Source organism: Oncorhynchus nerka, linkage group LG22, assembly GCF_034236695.1.
Source record: "Oncorhynchus nerka isolate Pitt River linkage group LG22, Oner_Uvic_2.0, whole genome shotgun sequence".
NCBI lineage: Eukaryota > Metazoa > Chordata > Actinopteri > Salmoniformes > Salmonidae > Oncorhynchus > Oncorhynchus nerka.
This window is the reverse complement of record NC_088417.1, coordinates 98,687,483-98,709,039: the sequence shown is the minus strand read 5'-3', so window position 1 is coordinate 98,709,039 and position 21,557 is coordinate 98,687,483. Positions and strand designations below refer to the sequence as shown.

General features: G+C 44.1%; 1 protein-coding gene across 1 annotated transcript in view; it reads left to right on the top strand.

Annotated features, from left to right (window-relative positions):
- The first annotated feature begins 3,940 nt into the window (after positions 1-3,940).
- The window catches only part of LOC115126334 (asparagine--tRNA ligase, cytoplasmic-like), a 33,920-nt gene continuing 16,303 nt past the window's right edge, over positions 3,941-21,557 (top strand). Inside the window, exons 1-13 of the mRNA XM_065007637.1 lie at positions 3,941-4,095; positions 5,465-5,547; positions 5,675-5,740; positions 5,862-5,954; positions 6,187-6,276; positions 6,404-6,482; positions 11,672-11,742; positions 11,935-12,021; positions 12,295-12,516; positions 14,835-15,034; positions 15,392-15,527; positions 16,359-16,472; positions 16,857-16,988. Of these exons, the coding sequence (XP_064863709.1) occupies positions 4,062-4,095; positions 5,465-5,547; positions 5,675-5,740; positions 5,862-5,954; positions 6,187-6,276; positions 6,404-6,482; positions 11,672-11,742; positions 11,935-12,021; positions 12,295-12,516; positions 14,835-15,034; positions 15,392-15,527; positions 16,359-16,472; positions 16,857-16,988 (1,407 nt within the window). The 5' untranslated portion in view covers positions 3,941-4,061. The remainder of the gene's footprint in view (positions 4,096-5,464; positions 5,548-5,674; positions 5,741-5,861; positions 5,955-6,186; positions 6,277-6,403; positions 6,483-11,671; positions 11,743-11,934; positions 12,022-12,294; positions 12,517-14,834; positions 15,035-15,391; positions 15,528-16,358; positions 16,473-16,856; positions 16,989-21,557) is intronic.

Here is a 21,557-nt window from a genome sequence, read left to right as displayed (position 1 = left end):
TAACATCCCTCCCAACACCACGTTAACATCCCTCCCAACACCATGTAACCATCCCTCCCAACACCACGTTAACATCCCTCCCAACACCATGTAAACATCCCTCCCAACACCACGTTAACATCCCTCCCAACACCACGTAACCATCCCTCCCAACACCACGTTAACATCCCTACCAACACCACGTTAACATCCCTCCCAACATCACGTTAACATCCCTCCCAACACCATGTAAACATTCCTCCTCAAGCCAACACCATGTTGCCATTCAATGAAAAGTATGGGGCCATAAACAAACTCGAGGCAGCATCTCTGGTGGGCAAAGACTAACTGGAGGGAGACTTAAAAAACATTTTCACACACACACACACTCACGAACACACGCACGCGCACACACACACACACACACACACACTCACACACACACACACACACACGCACTCTCACACACACACACACACACACACACACACACACACACACACACACACACACAACACACACACACACACACACACACACACACACACACACACACACACACACACACACACACACACACACACACACACACACACTCACGAACACACACACTCACGCACGCACACACACACTCACGAACACACACACACACACACACGCACGCACTCACACACACACACACACACACACACAAACACACACACTCACGAACACACACACACACACACGCACGCACACACACACACACACACACGAACACACACACACACACACACCACCACTCGAACTCTAAACCACTTTTAGACTACCTACAAAAAACAATGAGGAGCTCCCTCAGCCTCCCTTTGGCAATTCTGACCTATGAACTATTTTCCTGCTCAAACAGGATGTAGCTCAATACAGAAGTGGTTCGATAAAGCAAACACGAGGCTACAAGACTGTCTTTCGAGTACCGACTGTGATGCTCACATCGAGGAATACAACCACTGGGTCTTGCGTGAAAGCCCCTGTTCCCGGATGACTTTGTGATGTCTCTCTCTGGCCGATATGAGGATTAGACCCAGGTGGAGGAGAAGAGACCAGACATCAATGGTTAAGGATAAACATAAATACTTTACTGAGAACACGGTACACCTAGGAGAAAAACAATAAAACAATAAACAAAACAAAAACAATAAAACACTAACATTTAACATTTACATTTAAGTCATTTAGCAGACGCTCTTATCCAGAGCGTCTTACAAATTGGTGCATTCACCTTATGACATCCAGTGGAACAGTAGTGCATCTAAATCTTTTAAGGGGGTGAGAGGGATTACTTTATCCTATCCTAGGTATTCCTTAAAGAGGTGGGGTTTCAGGTGTCTCCGGAAGGTGGTGATTGACTCCGCTGTCCTGGCGTCGTGAGGGAGTTTGTTCCACCATTGGGGGGCCAGAGCAGCGAACAGTTTTGACTGGGCTGAGCGGGAACTGTACTTCCTCAGTGGTAGGGAGGCGAGCAGGCCAGAGGTGGATGAACGCAGTGCCCTTGTTTGGGTGTAGGGCCTGATCAGAGCCTGGAGGTACTGAGGTGCCGTTCCCCTCACAGCTCCGTAGGCAAGCACCATGGTCTTGTAGCGGATGCGAGCTTCAACTGGAAGCCAGTGGAGAGAGCGGAGGAGCGGGGTGACGTGAGAGAACTTGGGAAGGTTGAACACCAGACGGGCTGCGGCGTTCTGGATGAGTTGTAGGGGTTTAATGGCACAGGCAGGGAGCCCAGCCAACAGCGAGTTGCAGTAATCCAGACGGGAGATGACAAGTGCCTGGTTAGGACCTGCGCCGCTTCCTGTGTGAGGCAGGGTCGTACTCTGCGGATGTTGTAGAGCATGAACCTACAGGAACGGGCCACCGCCTTGATGTTAGTAAGAGAGAGTCTTGAAAACTCACACAGTAAACAATTCAAGCATCTGTAAATGACCACAGAAACCACACCTATTTCACCTACAATCGAGAAATAATAAGACACGATAAAAGTTTCTAGGGCGGTCTCTGTCGCCCTCTGGTGACCAGGAGGAACCCTGACAGCCGATGTGAGTAAAACCATTAAACAGGTTAACAGTCACAAGGCTGCCGGGCCAGATGGAATAGCAGGGCGCGTTATCAAAGAATGGCCAGACCAAAACATTTGATCATATTACTCCAGTACTAGCCTCCCTACACTGGCTTCCTGTCAAAGCAAGGGCTTGATTTCAAGGTTTTACTGCTAACCTACAAAGCATTACATGTGCTTGCTCCTACCTATCTCTCTGATTTGGTCCTGCCGTACATACCTACACGTACGCTACGGTCACAAGACGCAGGCCTCCTAATTGTCCCTATAATTTCTAAGCAAACAGCTGGAGGCAGGGCTTTCTCCTATAGAGCTCCATTTTTTATGGAACGGTCTGCCTACCCATGTCAGAGACGCAAACTCGGTCTCAACCTTTAAGTCTTTACTGAAGACTAATCTCTTCAGTGGGTCCTATGATTGAGTGTAGTCTGACCCAGGAGTGGGATGGTGAACGGAAAGCCTCTGGAGCAACCCTTGCTGTCTCTGCCTGGCCGGTTCCCCTCTTTCCACTGGGATTCTCTGCCTCTAACCCTATTACAGGGGCTGAGTCACTGGCTTATTGGGGCTCTCTCATAACGTCCCTGGGAGGGGTGCGTCACCTGAGTGGATTGAGTCACTGATGTGGTCATCCTGTCTGGGTTGCCCCCCCCCCCCCCCCCTTGGGTTGTGCCGTGGCGGAGATCTTTGTGGGCTATACTCAGCCTTGTCTCAGGATGGTAAGTTGGTGGTTGAAGATATCCCTCTAGTGGTGTGGGGGCTGTGCTTTGGCAAAGTGGGTGGGGTTATATCCTTCCTGCTTGGCCCTGTCCGGGGGTGTCCTCGGATGGGGCCACAGTGTCTCCTGACCCATCCTGTCTCAGCCTCCAGTATTTATGCTGCAGTAGTTTATGTGTCGGGGGGCTAGGGTCAGTTTGTTATATCTGGAGTACTTCTCCTGTCCTATTCGGTGTCCTGTGTGAATTTAAGTGTGCTCTCTCTAATTCTCTCATTCTCTCTTTCTTTCTCTCTCTCGGAGGACCTGAGGCCTAGGACCATGCCTCAGGACTACCTGACATGATGACTCCTTGCTGTCCCCAGTCCACCTGGCCGTGCTGCTGCTCCAGTTTCAACTGTTCTGCCTTATTATTATTCGATCATGCTGGTCATTTATGAACATTTGAACATCTTGGCCATGTTCTGTTATAATCTCCACCCGGCACAGCCAGAAGAGGACTGGCCACCCCACATAGCCTGGTTCCTCTCTAGGTTTCTGCCTAGGTTTTAGCCTTTTCTAGGGAGTTTTTCCTAGCCACCGTGCTTCTACACCTGCATTGCTTGCTGTTTGGGGTTTTAGGCTGGGTTTCTGTACAGCACTTTGAGATATCAGCTGATGTACGAAGGGCTATATAAATAAATTTGATTTGATTTGATTTGATTATTCAGATGTACCCATCAGTAGCTCTGAGAACAGCCCAAAAAAAAAAATATTGCAGGCAGAGTGTTGTGTAACTGCATTTCAGCAATTACTGCTTCTAAAATACAACAGTCGAGAGCAGTTTTGAAACTGCAATCTTTTTTTTTCCTACGGGAAGTATACCAAAGAAAATTTTTTATGTAATTAATGTATGGACATTAATGGGTTCAAATGGATTTTGCAACAATATATGCACGATGTAATGGATTGAATTAAATATGCATGAATCATATATAGCCTCATCCTCTATTAGCTCCATATACATCTGTCCAACATCTCTACAGTCCAACACACCAGATATGGTCCTTTCATCATGTCAGGGCGTGACTACAATGACGGTCAGGAACTGTGAACCAATCCGCGTTCAATTTACTGCACACTGTAACCAATCAACGTTCCCGACCTTTTCGGAAGTTGCATGCGCAGTTAATCATACGAGCGCTCACAAACCAACGGGAGAAGCGAAGGCCGGTTTATTTCACTATTATTATTACCTAGCTAGTAATTCATAAAAATATACAGATTTTATATAATTTCTATATGGATATGGCGGAGAAGGTAACGAAAACTGCAGGTAAACTCATTGGGTGACGTTATGTAGCTAGCTACTATACAATGCTGAAATCATGTGTCAAGTGTTTCATCAGACCGGTGTGGCTAGTTAGCTTGCATACTTGTTTAAATTATTTTATTTAACCTTTATTTAACTAGGTTAAGTCGGTTAAGAACCAATTCTTATTTTACAATGACGGCCTAACCCCCGGACAAACCCTCCCCTATCCCGGACGACGCTGGGCCAAGTGTGCGCCGCCCTATGCGACTCCCAATCATGGCCGGTTGTGATACAGCCCGGGAATCGAATCAGGGTCTGTAGTGACGCCTCTAGCACTGAGATGCAGAGCCTTAGACCGCTGCGCCACCGGGAACCCACCGGTAGCACAACCGTATCTTGACTGTCTAGCTAGCTAAAACAAGCTAGTTAAACACCGTACGCGTTTGTTTGAGTGCCCTTTTCACTTCTGTCATACCTGTCTGTACCTAGCTGAGGTTCTCAACTCCACAATATGTAAATACAGTGCATTCGGAAACTATTCAGACGCCTTGACTTTTCCCACATGTTGTTACGTTATAGCCTTATTCTAAAGTTGATTAAATATATCCCCCCCTTATCAATATATACACAATACCGCATAATAACAAAGCGAAAACAGGGTTTTAGAAGTTTAAGTACATCTCTGGAGAGACCAGAATATAGCTGTGCAGGGCTGCTCCCCATCCAACAGAGCTTGAGAGGATCTGCAGGGAAGAATGGGAGGAACTCCCCAAATACAGGTGTGTCAAGCTTGTAGCATCATACCCAAGAAGACTGGAGGCTGTAATCGCTGCCAAAGGTGCTTCAATAAAGTACTGAGTAAAGGGTCTGAATACTTATGTAAATCTGATATTTCAGTTTTTTAAATATTTTAATAAATGTGCAAACATTTCTAAAAAAAAAACAGTTTTTTTCCTTGTCAATATGGGGTATTGTGATGTCATTATGGGGTACTGTGATGTCATTATGGGGTACTGTGATGTCATTATGGGGTACTGTGATGTCATTCTGGGGTATTGTGATGTCATTATGGGGTATTGTGATGTCATTATGGGGTACTGTGATGTCATTCTGGGGTATTGTGTGTTGATTGAGGAGGGAAAACAATTTAATCCATTTTAGAATAGGGCTGTAAACGTAACAAAATGTGGAAAAGGTCCAGGGGTCTGAATACTTTGCCAATGCACTGTAGCTCCAACCTTTGAGTGGGTGAAATAGGCTGCGTAGTGGGATGTCAAATATGGGATTTAGCGTCGTGACTGATAATTGATCATGTCAAGTGCTAGGTTTTAGAGGAAATGACAGGCATGCATGATCAAGTATTACAGTGCTTTCACTTTTTTTTCTCCAGATGAACTGTATGTGTCTGACAAAGAGGGAAATGACCAGGATGGTGATGGAACAGAACAGAAGCCCTTCAAGACCGCATTGAGGGTAAGAGGAATCAGCGTTGTCTCTTTTGCCTTGAATTATTTACACCATTCAACAGAATTGATATGTCTACGATCCCTTGAATAAAATCACAGTTAAGTGCTGTAACAACAGCTATGTGATTTCACAGGCGTTGACATTTGCTGGAAAAGAACCATTCCCAACCATCTATGTGGACTCTCAGAAGGAAGGGGAGGTACACAGTTACAACAAGCAATCCCCCCAAAAATAATAATAATCAAAACACAAACCCAGCAAAATGTGAAGATGTTTTCCTCTGGTTTCCCTTACGGATTTTGTTTCTCCTATTCATCCAGCGTTGGGCAGTGATCTCCAAGACACAGAGGAAAAATGTGAAAAAGTTATTTGCTAGAGAGCAGATGAAGAGCGACTCCAAAGACAAAAAGGAGGTACGTTGGGGAGGCGGAAATAGGGAAGTGTGGCACCCTATAATGCGCTACCTCTGGTCAAAAGTAGTGCACTAGGTAGGGAATAGGGTGCACTATGTAGGGAATAGGATGCACCATTATAATTATACACACTATTGTCTTCAGCCATAAACTGTATACTCACTGCTCACAGGTAAGCAGTAGTGTATGTAAGTGGCAATTTATGTAAATTATTTTCAACTTTGATTTGAAGGCAGAGGATTCTGAGAGACGAGAGAAGAATCTGGACGGAGCTAAGAAAGTCACCATTGAGAATGACTCCAGCCTTCCAGAGCCCAAAACGGTCAGATCCACTATATTCTCTTTAGTCAGCATCCTGTCAGAAACTCCTCATCTTTGGAAATAAAGAGTATAATTTTTGTCTTCCGTTATGTTTAAATATTGAAATTGAATCAACACTTTCCCAAAAGGTTAAAATCTATCAGCTGGAGCCTCTCCGGGGGCAGAGGGTGAAGGTGTTTGGTTGGGTGCACCGAATGAGAAAACAAGGTGAGGATTGTAGAACGACAAAGTCCACTATGAAGGAAGATAGAGGTAGTTTTAGCGCTAGCTTAGCGCAAAGACTGGAAGTCTCTGGGTACAGCTAGCTACCCACCAAAAATGTGTTCCGTGACCCAGAAAACAGAACTGAAACATTTCTGCAACACTGTAAATAATGTTATGAACATGAATACTGTGTGATTCAAAACTTGTAAAAGTTGCACTTAATTTAAAAAATAAAACTTAGATTAAAGATTATGATATTTAGCATCGAAATCACAGCGCATCTTGGGTAATCTCCATAGCAACCTTGCTTACTTTTGTTGCACACTGGTCAGAACCAGTTGTGAGTTCGGTGTTCGTCTCAAGCAACACATGTTACCTTCACTGATGAGTTTTAACAGTTTATTTTTTAAATTTTAATTAATTAAGTAACTTTTTTTTAAACATTCTTTAAGAGTTTTATACAGTGGTTTTCTCAGTTAATATAAGACATTCTGGCAGCTGCATTTCAGTTTAGGCTCCTCAGAGGAGGAAGGGGAGGACTTATCATTTTGTAAAAAAAAAACACAATTTTATATTAAGATTTCTATACTAAAAATGATCCTTTTTATACTAAATATTTTCACATCACCAAATAATGGATTAAAACACACTGTTTTTCAATTTAAGTTCACAGTAGTCTCATCAGCACTTTGTAGGGTAGCACCATGGTGTAGCCGGAGGACAGCTAGCTTCCTCTGTGTACATTGACTTAAATACAAAACCTAGGAGGTTCATGGTTCTCACTTCCTTCCATAGACTTACACAGTAACTATGACAACTTCCGGAGGACCACCTCCAACCTATCGGAGCTCTTGCAGCATTAACTGACATGTTGTCCACCCAATCAAAGGATCAGAGAATGAATGTAGTACTGAAAGCATAAGCTACAGCTAGCACTGCAGTGCATAAAATGTGGTGAGTAGTTTTTTTTTTCCTACCCCTTTTTATTGAGTAATATCCAATTGGTAGTTAGTCTTGTCCCAACTCGGGAGAGGCGAAGGTCGAGAGCCATGGGTTCTCCGAAAACACGACCCTGCCAAGCCGCACTGCTTCTTGACACACTGCTTGCTTAACCCGGAAGCCAACCGCACCAATGTGTCGGAGGAAACGCCATACAACTGGTGTCTGAAGTCAGCGTGCATGCGCCCGGCCCACCACAAGGAGTCGCTAGAGCGCAATGGGAGAAGAATATCCCGGCAGGCCAAACCCTGGGCCAATTGTTCGCTGCCTCATGGGTCTCCCGGTTGCGGCCGGCTGCAACACAGCCCGGGATCAGGCTAGTGATGCCTATAGCACTGTGATGCAGTGCCTTAGACCGCTGGGCCACTCGGGAGATCACGTGGAATTTGACTCGTGGCGGTAATACGGTCACAGCAACAGCTCTAACGTTGACACGATCAGTCCAATCAAAGCTACTGTAGATCTAATGTGAATTTACATAATTTTATCTGTGTCCAATGACCTTTGAGCCTTCTTGGATGGGCACTTCTAATGTAACTATGGCAGCACCCAAGGGGCGTGATTTTATTTTTAGCTCTCCCCATAGATTTTGCGGTGACGTAGTGTCCCCTTGAGTGACAGAACACTGAGCCAATCACGGCTCAACTAGAGAACATTACAACCTCCTACGCTCCGTATGTTTCCCTGGCTTCCCCACCACCACAGAAAGCACTGAGTTAAGATGAAACGCCTGCATTTTTAAGCTCAAGAAAGGAACCTTGTTTTTTATGCGGCTTTTTTTAACTGAAATATAACAATGTTTTACATTGTTTGCAAACTGATATGTGACACGTATTAATGTCGAAATAACATGCAAAACAGGCAACAAAATGTTACATTTTTTATATATGTTTTTTTTAGCTAAACACAGAGATGCAAACCAGTTACCTTTTGGCGAAATTCGCCGTTTTGAATCCAAAATAGTTAAAAGTACTTGATTCGTTTTTTGGGGGGGTTCTAAATATCCGCGTTTGGGTCACTAATGACTGTAAGCGAACCAGTGATACATGTTTGAAGCAATTGTGTCTGCAGCCTGTGCTCAGCCAGTCATTCACCTAACAGAATGCAGCACGCGACTGAAGAGACAACCAACTTGCTAGTTACAGCATCAGCGCGCGTTCTGGAAGTCAGCGGAGAGTGGAAAGGCAGTTTTGATTTTGTGATGAAGCATACTTCATGAGCTGTAACCGAAAAACTGGCATTTGGAAAGTTTGAGTTGAGGGAGTAAGCGTGGTTAGCAATGTTAAGTACTGTTTTCTTGCTACAGTAGCTGGATCTAGTTATCCGTTAGCTAGCCAGATAAATTTTGAGCGACATTATCTAACTTAGCTGATGAAATAATTGAGTTAATGGTGTGGAAATTATGCTTAATTAATTAGATTAATATTATGGTGTGTCTATTCAAAGGGAAAACGAAAAACCATTAGGATGCAACGGAAAATATGTCGCTGTACAACCAACATGACAGTCAGGAGTAGGCTACCGTACTTGGCTATTTTGCTAAAGAATCCCTGTGTCGTTCGGGGCACGCGGGAGACCGGGGTTCAATTCCCTGACGGGGAGAAAGGAGTAGACTGTCCTTGTAAATAAGAATTTGTTCTTAACTGACCTGCTTAGACCAGCTAACACAGAGCATAACATGTCTACACCCTATATATATATATATATATATATATATATCCTCCTAGCAGGGATTTTTTTTTGCATGTTTCAGTGCAGAAAAAAAACGTCAATTTTGGTCCCTCACTAATTTGCATCCTTGTAAACAGACGGTGCTCTGCACTACCTGCCCTGAAGGACGGGTCGCCACTGATTGTCATCATGATGCAACTTCTCCACCTTTCAAGCCAAGATGTTTTCCCGTCAACTTTAGCATCCAGACAACCTTTTCCACCCTTTTTTGTTATATCTGAAAGGTGTTGCCTGTATCGAAGCCTAAACTTTTATTTCCACGAACCAACCTGGTCATGGTTGCAGGAAAGTTCTGCCTGCGGCTTATTATGAAATGAACTGTAATGCTGAGGCGTTATTGACACCCACTACGCTCTTAAGCTCTAGACGGTGGCCGTTACTAGTATCTAGTAACGGCAGTTGTACACTTTTTGGCAGTTGTACACTTTTTGGTAGGTGTATAGTTCTGTAGTTCTATTTGGGGCGGCAAGGTAGCCTAGTGGTTAGAGCGTTTGACCAGTAACCGGAAGGTTGCAAGTTCAAACCCCTGAGCTGACAAGGTACAAATCTGTCACTCTGCCCCTGAACAGACAGTTAATCCACTGTTCCTAGGCCGTCATTGAAAATAAGAATTTGTTCTTAACTGACTTGCCTAGTTAAATAAAGATAAAATATCACTGATCAGAAACATTTAGCATGCAAGGTAGCCTAGTGGTTAGAGCGTTTGACCAGTAACCGGAAGGTTGCAAGTTCAAACCCCTGAGCTGACAAGGTACAAATCTGTCACTCTGCCCCTGAACAGACAGTTAATCCACTGTTCCTAGGCCGTCATTGAAAATAAGAATTTGTTCTTAACTGACTTGCCTAGTTAAATAAAGATAAAATATCACTGATCAGAAACATTTAGCATGCTAGCCTAAATCAAGTTTTTAAAATAATTTTTATAATTTTTTAAATTTCACCTTTATTTAACCAGGTAGGCTAGTTGAGAACAAGTTCTCATTTACAACTGCGACCTGGCCAAGATAAAGCATAGCAGTGTGAACAGACAATACAGAGTTACACATGGAGTAAACAATTAACAAGTCAATAACACAGTAGAAAAAAGGAGAGTCTATATACATTGTGTGCAAAAGGCATGAGGAGGTAGGCGAATAATTACAATTTTGCAGATGAACACTGGAGTGATAAATGATCAGATGGTCATGTACAGGTAGAGATATTGGTGTGGTCATCTATCATTGATCAGAAACATTTAGCATGCTGTAATGGAGCCTAAATGCTACATGCTGTAATGGAGCCTAAATGCTACATGCTGTAATGGAGCCTAAATGCTACATGCTGTAATGGAGCCTAAATGCTACATGCTATAATGTAGCCTAAATGCCACATGCTATAATGTAGCCTAAATGCCACATGCTATAATGTAGCCTAAATGCCACATGCTATAATGTAGCCTAAATGCCACATGCTATAATGTAGCCTAAATGCCACATGCTATAATGTAGCATTTAGGCTCCATGCTGTAATGTAGCCTAAATGCTACATGCTACAATGTAGCCTAAATGCCACATGCTGTAATGTAGCCTAAATGCCACATGCTGTAATGTAGCCTAAATGCCACATGCTGTAATGTAGCCTAAATGCTACATGCTACAATGTAGCTTAAATGCTACATGCTACAATGTAGCCTAAATGCCACATGCTGTAATGGAGCCTAAATGCTACATGCTACATGCTACAATGTAGCCTAAGTGCTACATGCTGTAATGTAGCCTAAATCAAGTCTAGGCCTATTATTTTGCTCGATCGTGTGGCGGCAACTCTAAAACGAAGCAGAGTGAGGGTAGGAACCTGGATCAAAAAAGCATGGGCTTGGGCTCTGTTTCAAAATATCACTTTTATATGGTTGGGAAAAATATTATTGGTATTTTTCTTATATTGTGACTATAAAATGTGACTATAAAATGTGTGTTGACTGCCTACTTACTGTAAGTGTGTCTCGTTAAGTTGTTTTGTTCAACTCATACCTGTCGTTTTATCATATTTTAATTAACGTGCAACTTTTAACAGGTTTGGAACCACACTGTGTTCATATTCATAATATTCTGTATGTGATGATTAAACTTTGAAGTTTTGTTTCCTGGGTCACGGATAGCCTTTTCTGAAGCCTTTATTTGGTGGGTGACCCTGACGTCTAACCAACACCATCTAGGGTTCCCATTTCCTTTGTATGATGCACTACAGTCCATTTTATATTTTAGGCAGTTTTATATTTTTATTTATTTATTTTTGTAATCTTTTTTTAGGGGTTAGATCAGCTTAAATAGTGCAGATAGATTGTAGCTTCCATCAATCTAATTATTTGCATCACTTCCAATTCCATATATATATATATATTTTTTTTTTTGTAAATATATTTTTGAGTTCTTTGCATGAATGAATGAGAGAGGCTCATAGCGTGTTTGCTATTCTCTTGCTAGGAAAGAACCTGCTGTTCATCGTGCTGAGAGATGGAACTGGTTTCTTGCAGTGTGTTCTCAACGATAAATTGGTATTTAAAATAAATAAATAAATAAATTGCTCTCTTTTAAAACACTTGTTACCAAAACTCTTAAAACTTCTGTTGAAAAAAAAAAAATAATAATTACGACAAAATTAATGATATAATTTTTTTTTTTTTATGGTCCCACCTTTTCATTTTTTTCATTTGTAATATCCTTTTGGCCCCTTGTCACCGTTATAGTGTCAGTGCTACAATGCCTTGGTGCTGTCCACTGAAAGCACAGTGGCCCTGTATGGGACAGTGCAAGAAGTACCTAAAGGAAAACAGGTAAACATTCCTCAAATGTAATATCCATTATTGTTTCAAGTTTAGCATACACACACATATATATATATATATATATATATATATATATGGTCAAGTTTCCCAGACCCAGATTAAGCCTAATCTTTGACATGTTCAATGAAAAATCTCCAATCGTTCGTTTTTGTTGTTGTCCATGACTAGGCTTAAACTGTGTCCCGGGTCCCAATTAGTATTACATTTGAATGAATTATAATAACGGTATTATGACTGTCTTCTCTTCTCCTCCTCCACGAGGCCCCTGGAGGCCATGAGCTGACCTGTGACTTCTGGGAGCTGGTGGGTCTGGCGCCGCCTGGAGGAGCTGACAACCTGCTGAATGAGGAGTCTGATGTGGACGTTCAGCTCAACAACAGACACATGATGATCCGCGGGGAGAACGTGTCCAAGATCCTCCGGGTCCGCTCCACTGTCACACAGTGCTTCAGGGATCACTTCTTCAACCGCGGATACCATGAGGTACAGTCAAAACTAGTACCCATCCACACAGACACAACCGGATGGATATTCTATTTAACATGTGGGTACATCACAATCTTTCCATGTTTCCGATCTCTTTTTATAGTATAAATAGACACTGTAATGTCCATCACCTGCTGTCGTAGGGTTCCTATTGCTGATGTTTTTGTTTTGTTTTATTGTTGATGTTAAAGATTTCGGTCTGAATTGTGAATAATTCTATGTTGTCACCCTTGTGCATGTTTACACATCTTTGTGACTTATTTAAAACGTCTTAAGGATCTCTACAGATCGGTGTCCCACCCTCGGGTTGAGCTAACGTGCGCTAATGTGATTAGCATGACGTTGTAAGTAAACAAGAACATTTCCCAGGACATAGACATATCTGATATGGGCAAAAAAGCTTAAAATCTTGTTAATCCAACTGCACTGTCCAATGTACAGTAGCTATTACAGTGAAAACATACCATGATATTGTTTGAGGATATTATCACAATTATCTACTTGAAAATGTATATATTGACCAATTAGGCAGACTTGATACAACATGTTGAACAGAAATACAATGGTTCATTGGATCAGTCTAAAACTTTGAACATACTGCTGCCATCTAGTGGCCAAAACCTAAATTGAGCCTTGTGTCCTAAGTCAGATAATGGCCTTTCTCTTGCATTTCAAAGATGATGGTACAAAAAGAAAAAAACATGTATGTTTTTTTTTCTTTGTATTGTCTTTTACCAGATCCAATGTGTTACATTCTCCTACATTCATTTCACATTCCCACAAACTAAAAGTGTTTCCTTTCAAATGGTACCAAGAATATGCATATCCTTGCTTCAGGTCCTGAGCTACAGGAAGTTACATTTGGGAATGTCATTTTAGGCGAAAAAAAAAAAAAGGTTCCGATCCTTAAGAGGTTTTTATATCTATATATATATATTTATATATTAAGGGGTTTAAATCCTTTTGCTCTTTGGAGAGGATAGGTCATCCACAAATGTACACTACCGTTCAAAAGTTTGGAGTCACTTATACATTTCCTTGTTTTTGAAAGAAAAGCATGTTTTTTTTTGTCCATTTAAAATAGCATCAAATTGATCAGAAATACAGTGTAGACATTGTTAATGTTGTAAATGACTGTAGCTGGAAACAGCATGGAATATCTACATAGACGTACAGAGGCCCATTATCAGCAGCCATCACTCCTGTGTTCCAATGACACGTTGTGTTAGCTAATCCAAGTTTATCATTTTAAAAGGCTAATTGATCATTAGAAAACCCTTTTGCAATTATGTTAGCACAACTGAAAACTGTTGTGCTGATTAAAGAAGCAATAAAACTGGCCTTCTTTAGACTAGTTGAGTATCTAAAGCATCAGCATTTGTGGGTTTGATTACAGGCTCAAAATGTCCAGAAACAAAGACATTTTCTGAACCTCATCAGTCTATTCTTGTTCTGTGAAATGAAGGCTTTTCCATGAGAGAAATTGCCAAGAAATTGAAGATCTCGTACAACGCTGTGTACTACTCCCTTCACAGAACAGGGCAAACTGGCTCTAACCAGAATAGAAAGAGGAGTGGGAGGTGCATAACTGAGCAAGAGGACAAGTACATTAGAGTGTCTAGTTTGAGAAACAGACGCCTCACAAATCCTCAACTGGCAGCTTCATTAAATAGTACCCGCAAAACACCAGTCACAACGTCAACAGTGAAGAGGCGACTCCGGGATGCTGGCCTTCTAGGCAGAGTTCCTCTGTCCAGCCACAACGTCAACAGTGAAGAGGCGACTCCGGGATGCTGGCCTTCTAGGCAGAGTTCCTCTGTCCAGTCACAACGTCAACAGTGAAGAGGCGACTCCGGGATGCTGGCCTTCTAGGCAGAGTTCCTCTGTCCAGTCTCAACGTCAACAGTGAAGAGGCGACTCCGGGATGCTGGCCTTCTAGGCAGAGTTCCTCTGTCCAGTCACAACGTCAACAGTGAAGAGGCGACTCCGGGATGCTGTCCTTCCAGAAGAAAAGTCTTTGTTTCTGGCCATTGGAACACAGGAGTGATGGTTGCTGATAATGAGCCTATGTAGATATTTCATTTTAAAAATCATCAGTTTCCAGCTACAATAGTCATTTACAACATTAATAATGTCTACACTGCATTTCAGATCATTTTGATGTTATTTTAATGGACCAAAAAAATGTTTATTTTTATTTTTTTAAGGACATTTCTAGGTGACCCCAAACTTTTAAATGGTAGTGTGTATGTATAGAATTATCTCTTTGTAAAGCCATTTTAAAGCTATGTTTCTTTGTGTTTGTTTTCCCACAGATCACCCCACCCACCCTGGTGCAGACCCAGGTGGAGGGAGGTTCCACCCTGTTCAACCTGAACTATTTTGGGGAAGAGGCGTTCCTGACCCAGTCCTCTCAGCTCTACCTGGAGACCTGCATCCCTGCTCTGGGAGACACCTTCTGTATCGCTCAGTCCTACCGCGCAGAGCAGTCCCGCACCCGCAGGCACCTGTCTGAGTGAGTGGATGGGAGGAAGTCATTAAGGCACCCAATGTGCACTATAGCATGGAGGGAATACCTGAACTTGTACAATAAGAAACATTCACTTTTTTTGTTTTTCGATGCAAAGCATTTAAAAAAAATGCTTTGCACAATATTATTTTATATATGATATATATTATTAAAAAATAATATATAATAATAATATATTATTATATAATAATATCATAATAATATATATTATTTTATCTACAGTATTTTTTTCTTTTTTGAGGTATTCTGATGATTAATAACTTTTAGTCTACAGTATATTCTCAGGAAATCCTTGAGTTCTGTTTGTTTACCATAGTACTATGTTCCTCCCTCCCTCTGTAGGTACACTCACATAGAGGCAGAGTGCCCCTTCATGACCTATGAGGACCTACTGAGCAGGCTGGAGGATCTGGTGTGTGATGTGGTGGACAGAGTCCTGAAGTCTCCTGCTGCTTCTCTACTCTACCAAGTCAACCCTGTACGTCGTCTGTTTTATAAGGAGCTCTTTGCAGCTACTCGCTCTCTCTGTCTCTCTCTGTCTCTCTCTGTCCCTCTCTGTCTCTCTGTCTCTCTCTCTCTCTCTGTCTCTCTCTGTCTCTCTCTCTCTGTCTCTCTCTCTCTCTCTCTCTCTGTCTCTCTCTCTCTCTCTCTCTCTCTCTCTCTCTCTCTCTGTCTCTCTCTCTCTCTCTCTCTCTCTCTCTCTGTCTCTCTCTCTGTCTCTCTCTCTCTGTCTCTGTCTCTCTCTCTGTCTCTCTCTGTCTCTGTCTCTCTCTCTGTCTCTCTCTCTGTCTCTCTCTCTGTCTCTCTCTCTCTCTGTCTCTCTCTCTGTCTCTCTCTCTGTCTCTCTCTCTGTCTCTCTCTCTGTCTCTGTCTCTCTCTCTGTCTCTGTCTCTCTCTCTCTCTCTGTCTCTCTCTCTCTCTCTCTGTCTCTCTCTCTCTCTCTCTGTCTCTCTCTCTCTCTCTCTGTCTCTCTCTCTCTCTCTGTCTCTCTCTCTCTCTCTGTCTCTCTCTCTCTCTCTCTCTACCTCTCTCTGTCTCTCTCTCTGTCTCTCTCTCTCTGTCTCTGTCTGTCTCTCTCTCTCTGTCGCTCTCTCTCTCCTCTCCTCTCCTCCCCCCTCCCCCCGTAGTCTTGATCACTGAGGTAGATGTATTCTTAAAGATTTCTTCTCATACATTTTTTTTTTCTATTTAAGATTCAAACTTCCTTTTTGACCTCATTCAAAACGCCTTCCTCAAATCCTTAGTGCGGTGGTGAAAATCTGAACCCGATTTTATGTGGTCTGTCCTTTGCCTCTTTTGTCGACCCCAGGACTTCAAGCCCCCCAAGAGGCCCTTCAAGAGGATCAACTACTCTGATGCCATCATCTGGCTGAAGGAGCATGACATCAAAAAAGATGATGGGACCTACTATGAGTTCGGAGAGGTACATTTTGACTATGAATAAATGACATTTGACAAATGGTTTAAGGTCGGCATGAACCACAGTCAATTATAATCACTCCATCTAATCACTATCTCACTCCAGAATTAATCTTTGGCTAGCATGAACCCGTGGTTGTGTTTTTTTAGGACATTTAGTGCTGGTTTCCTGGGCACAGATTGTGTCTAGTCCTGGATTACTGCTACTTTTAATATGGTTCTTTGTCTAGCACTAGGTTTAATCTGTGTTGAGGAAACTGGCACAGATACGCAAAATGGCCGCTAACTGTTTACCCACTCATCAATGTATTGTTCAGTGGACCTTCTCTTCGTCCAGCTCCTGTTATTATTGTGACGTTATAAAACCACTCTCCCTCCTTGGTTTCAGGACATCCCAGAGGCCCCAGAGAGGCTGATGACTGATGCCATCGGTGAGACCATCCTGCTGTGCCGCTTCCCGGCTGAGATCAAGTCCTTCTACATGCAGCGCTGTCCTGAGGACCGACGCCTCACTGAGTCGGTGAGTCCCCGACCAGCAGAGAGCTTATGTCACCGAAAACCATGACCAGACCTGGAAAACAAACAGCATCTTCATCTACCTTACATCAGAGCTTACCTCACCCAAACCATCACCCTTTTCCCCATTTTTTTCAAAAATGTTTGAGTTCTGATCTAGAATCAGTTTAGCATTTTAGTCTTACTGAATAGGCTGCGGATCCATAGGTAACCATAGTTAACCACCCCGTCTCCCCTCCCTTCCATTTTAGATCCATAGGTAACCATAGGTAACCACCCCGTCTCCCCTCCCTTCCATTTTAGATCCATAGGTAACCACCCCGTCTCCCCTCCCTTCCATTTTAGATCCATAGGTAACCACCCCGTCTCCCCTCCCTTCCATTTTAGATCCATAGGTAACCATAGGTAACCACCCCGTCTCCCTTCCATTTTAGATCCATAGGTAACCGCCCTGTCTCCCCTCCCTTCCATTTTAGATCCATAGGTAACCATAGTTAACCACCCCGTCTCCCCTCCCTTCCATTTTACATCCATAGGTAACCACCCCGTCTCCTCTCCCTTCCATTTTAGATCCATAGGTAACCATAGGTAACCACCCCGTCTCCCCTCCCTTCCATTTTAGATCCATAGGTAACCACCCCGTCTCCCCTCCCTTCCATTTTAGATCCATAGGTAACCATTGGTAACCACCCCGTCTCCCTTCCATTTTAGATCCATAGGTAACCATAGGTAACCACACCGTCTCCCCTCCCTTCCATTTTAGATCCATAGGTAACCATAGTTAACCACCCCGTCTCCCCTCCCTTCCATTTTACATCCATAGGTAACCATAGGTAACCACCCCGTCTCCTCTCCCTTCCATTTTAGATCCAGAGGTAACCATAGGTAACCACCCCGTCTCCCCTCCCTTCCATTTTAGATCCATAGGTAACCACCCCGTCTCCCCTCCCTTCCATTTTAGATCCATAGGTAACCATAGGTAACCACCCCGTCTCCCTTCCATTTTAGATCCATAGGTAACCATAGGTAAACACACCGTCTCCCCTCCCTTCCATTTTAGATCCATAGGTAACCATAGGTAACCACCCCGTCTCCCCTCCCTTCCATTTTAGATCCATAGGTAACCACCCCGTCTCCCCTCCCTTCCATTTTAGATCCATAGGTAACCATAGGTAACCGCCCCGTGTCCCCTCCCTTCCATTTTAGATCCATAGGTAACCACCCCGTCTCCCCTCCCTTCCATTTTAGATCCATAGGTAACCATAGGTAACCGCCCCGTGTCCCCTCCCATTTTAGATCCATAGGTAACCATAGTTAACCACCCCGTCGACCCTCCCTTCCATTTTAGATCCATAGGTAACCATAGGTAACCGCCCCGTCTCCCCTCCCTTCCATTTTAGATCCATAGGTAACCATAGGTAACCACCCCGTCTCCCCTCCCTTCCATTTTAGATCCATAGGTAACCACCCCGTCTCCCCTCCCTTCCATTTTAGATCCATAGGTAACCATAGGTAACCACCCCGTCTCCCTTCCATTTTAGATCCATAGGTAACCATAGGTAACCACACCATCTCCCCTCCCTTCCATTTTAGATCCATAGGTAACCATAGGTAACCACCCCGTCTCCCCTCCCTTCCATTTTAGATCCATAGGTAACCATAGGTAACCACCCCGTCTCCCCTCCCTTCCATTTTAGATCCATAGGTAACCATAGGTAACCGCCCTGTCTCCCCTCCCTTCCATTTTAGATCCATAGGTAACCACACCGTCTCCTCCCTTCCATTTTAGATCCATAGGTAACCATAGGTAACCACACCGTCTCCCCTCCCTTCCATTTGAGATCATAGGTAACCATAGGTAACCACCCCGTCTCCCCTCCCTTCCATTTTAGATCCATAGGTAACCATAGGTAACCGCCCTGTCTCCCCTCCCTTCCATTTTAGATCCATAGGTAACCACACCGTCTCCCCTCCCTTCCATTTTAGATCCATAGGTAACCATAGGTAACCACACCGTCTCCCCTCCCTTCCATTTGAGATCATAGGTAACCATAGGTAACCACCCCGTCTCCCCTCCCTTCCATTTTAGATCCATAGGTAACCATAGGTAACCACCCCGTCTCACCTCCCTTCCATTTTAGATCCATAGGTAACCACCCCGTCTCCCCTCCCTTCCATTTTAGATCCATAGGTAACCATAGGTAACCGCCCCGTCTCCCCTCCCTTCCATTTTAGATCCATAGGTAACCATAGGTAACCACCCCGTCTCCCCTCCCTTCCATTTTAGATCCATAGGTAACCACCCCGTCTCCCCTCCCTTCCATTTTAGATCCATAGGTAACCATAGGTAACCACCCCGTCTCCCCTCCCTTCCATTTTAGATCCATAGGTAACCATAGGTAACCACCCCGTCTCCCTTCCATTTTAGATCCATAGGTAACCACACCGTCTCCCCTCCCTTCTATTTTAGATCCATAGGTAACCATAGGTAACCATAGGTAACCACCCCATCTCCCCTCCCTTCCATTTTAGATCCATAGGTAACCATAGGTAACCACACCGTCTCCCCTCCCTTCCATTTTAGATCCATAGGTAACCACCCCGTCTCCCCTCCCTTCCATTTTAGATCCATAGGTAACCACCCCGTCTCCCCTCCCTTCCATTTTAGATCCATAGGTAACCATAGGTAACCACCCCGTCTCCCCTCCCTTCCATTTTAGATCCATAGGTAACCACCCCGTCTCCCCTCCCTTCCATTTTAGATCCATAGGTAACCACTCCGTCTCCCCTCCCTTCCATTTTAGATCCATAGGTAACCATAGGTAACCGCCCCGTCTCCCCTCCCTTCCATTTTAGATCCATAGGTAACCACCCCGTCTCCCCTCCCTTCCATTTTAGATCCATAGGTAACCATAGGTAACCACCCGTCTCCCCTCCCTTCCATTTTAGATCCATAGGTAACCACACACCGTCTCCCCCTCCCCCCTTCCATTTTAGATCCATAGGTAACCATAGGTAAACCCCGTCTCCCCTCCCTTCCATTTTAGATCCATAGGTAACCGCCCTGTCTCCCCTCCCTTCCATTTTAGATCCATAGGTAACCATAGGTAACCACCCCGTCTCCCCTCCCTTCCATTTTAGATCCATAGGTAACCATAGGTAACCACACCGTCTCCCCTCCCTTCCATTTTAGATCCATAGGTAACCATAGGTAACCGCCCCATCTCCCCTCCCTTCCATTTTAGATCCATAGGTAACCATAGGTAACCACACCGTCTCCCCTCCCTTCCATTTTAGATCCATAGGTAACCATAGGTAACCACCCCGTCTCCCCTCCCTTCCATTTTAGATCCATAGGTAACCATAGGTAACCCCGTCTCCCCTCCCTTCCATTTTAGATCCATAGGTAACCATAGGTAACCACCCGTGTCCTCCCTTCCATTTTAGATCCATAGGTAACCACCCGTCTCCCCTCCCTTCCATTTTAGATCCATAGGTAACCATAGGTAACCCCCCGTCTCCCCTCCCTTCCATTTTAGATCCATAGGTAACCATAGGTAACCACCCCGTCTCCCCTCCCTTCCATTTTAGATCCATAGGTAACCATAGGTAACCGCCCCGTCTCCCCTCCCTTCAATTTTAGATCCATAGGTAACCATAGGTAACCACCCCGTCTCCCCTCCCTTCCATTTTAGATCCATAGGTAACCATAGGTAACCCCGTCTCCCCTCCCTTCCATTTTAGATCCCTCCCTTCCATTTTAGATCCATAGGTAACCATAGGTAACCACCCCGTCTCCCCTCCCTTCCATTTTAGATCCATAGGTAACCATAGGTAACCACCCCGTCTCCCCTCCCTTCCATTTTAGATCCATAGGTAACCATAGGTAACCACCCCGTCTCCCCTCCCTTCCATTTTAGATCCATAGGTAACCACCCCGTCTCCCCTCCCTTCCATTTTAGATCCATAGGTAACCATAGGTAACCGCCCCGTCTCCCCTCCCTTCCATTTTAGATCCATAGGTAACCATAGGTAACCACCCCGATCTCCTCCCTTCCATTTTAGATCCATAGGTAACCACCCGTCTCCCCTCCCTTCCATTTTAGATCCATAGGTAACCATAGGTAACCACCCCGTCTCCTCCCTTCCATTTTAGATCCATAGGTAACCCCGTCTCCCCTCCCTTCCCATAGGTAACCACCCCGTCTCCCCTCCCTTCCATTTTAGATCCATAGGTAACCACCCGTCTCCCCTTCCATTTTAGATCCATAGGTAACCACACCGTCTCCTCCCTTCCATTTTAGATCCATAGGTCCATAGGTATAGGTAACCACCCCATCTCCTCCCTTCCATTTTAGATCCATAGGTAACCATAGGTAACCACACCGTCTCCCCTCCCTTCCATTTTAGATCCATAGGTAACCATAGGTAACCACCCCCGTCTCCCCTCCCTTCCATTTTAGATCCATAGGTAACCACCACGTCTCCCCTCCCTTCCATTTTAGATCCATAGGTAACCATAGGTAACCACCCCGTCTCCCCTCCCTTCCATTTTCGATCCATAGGTAACCAC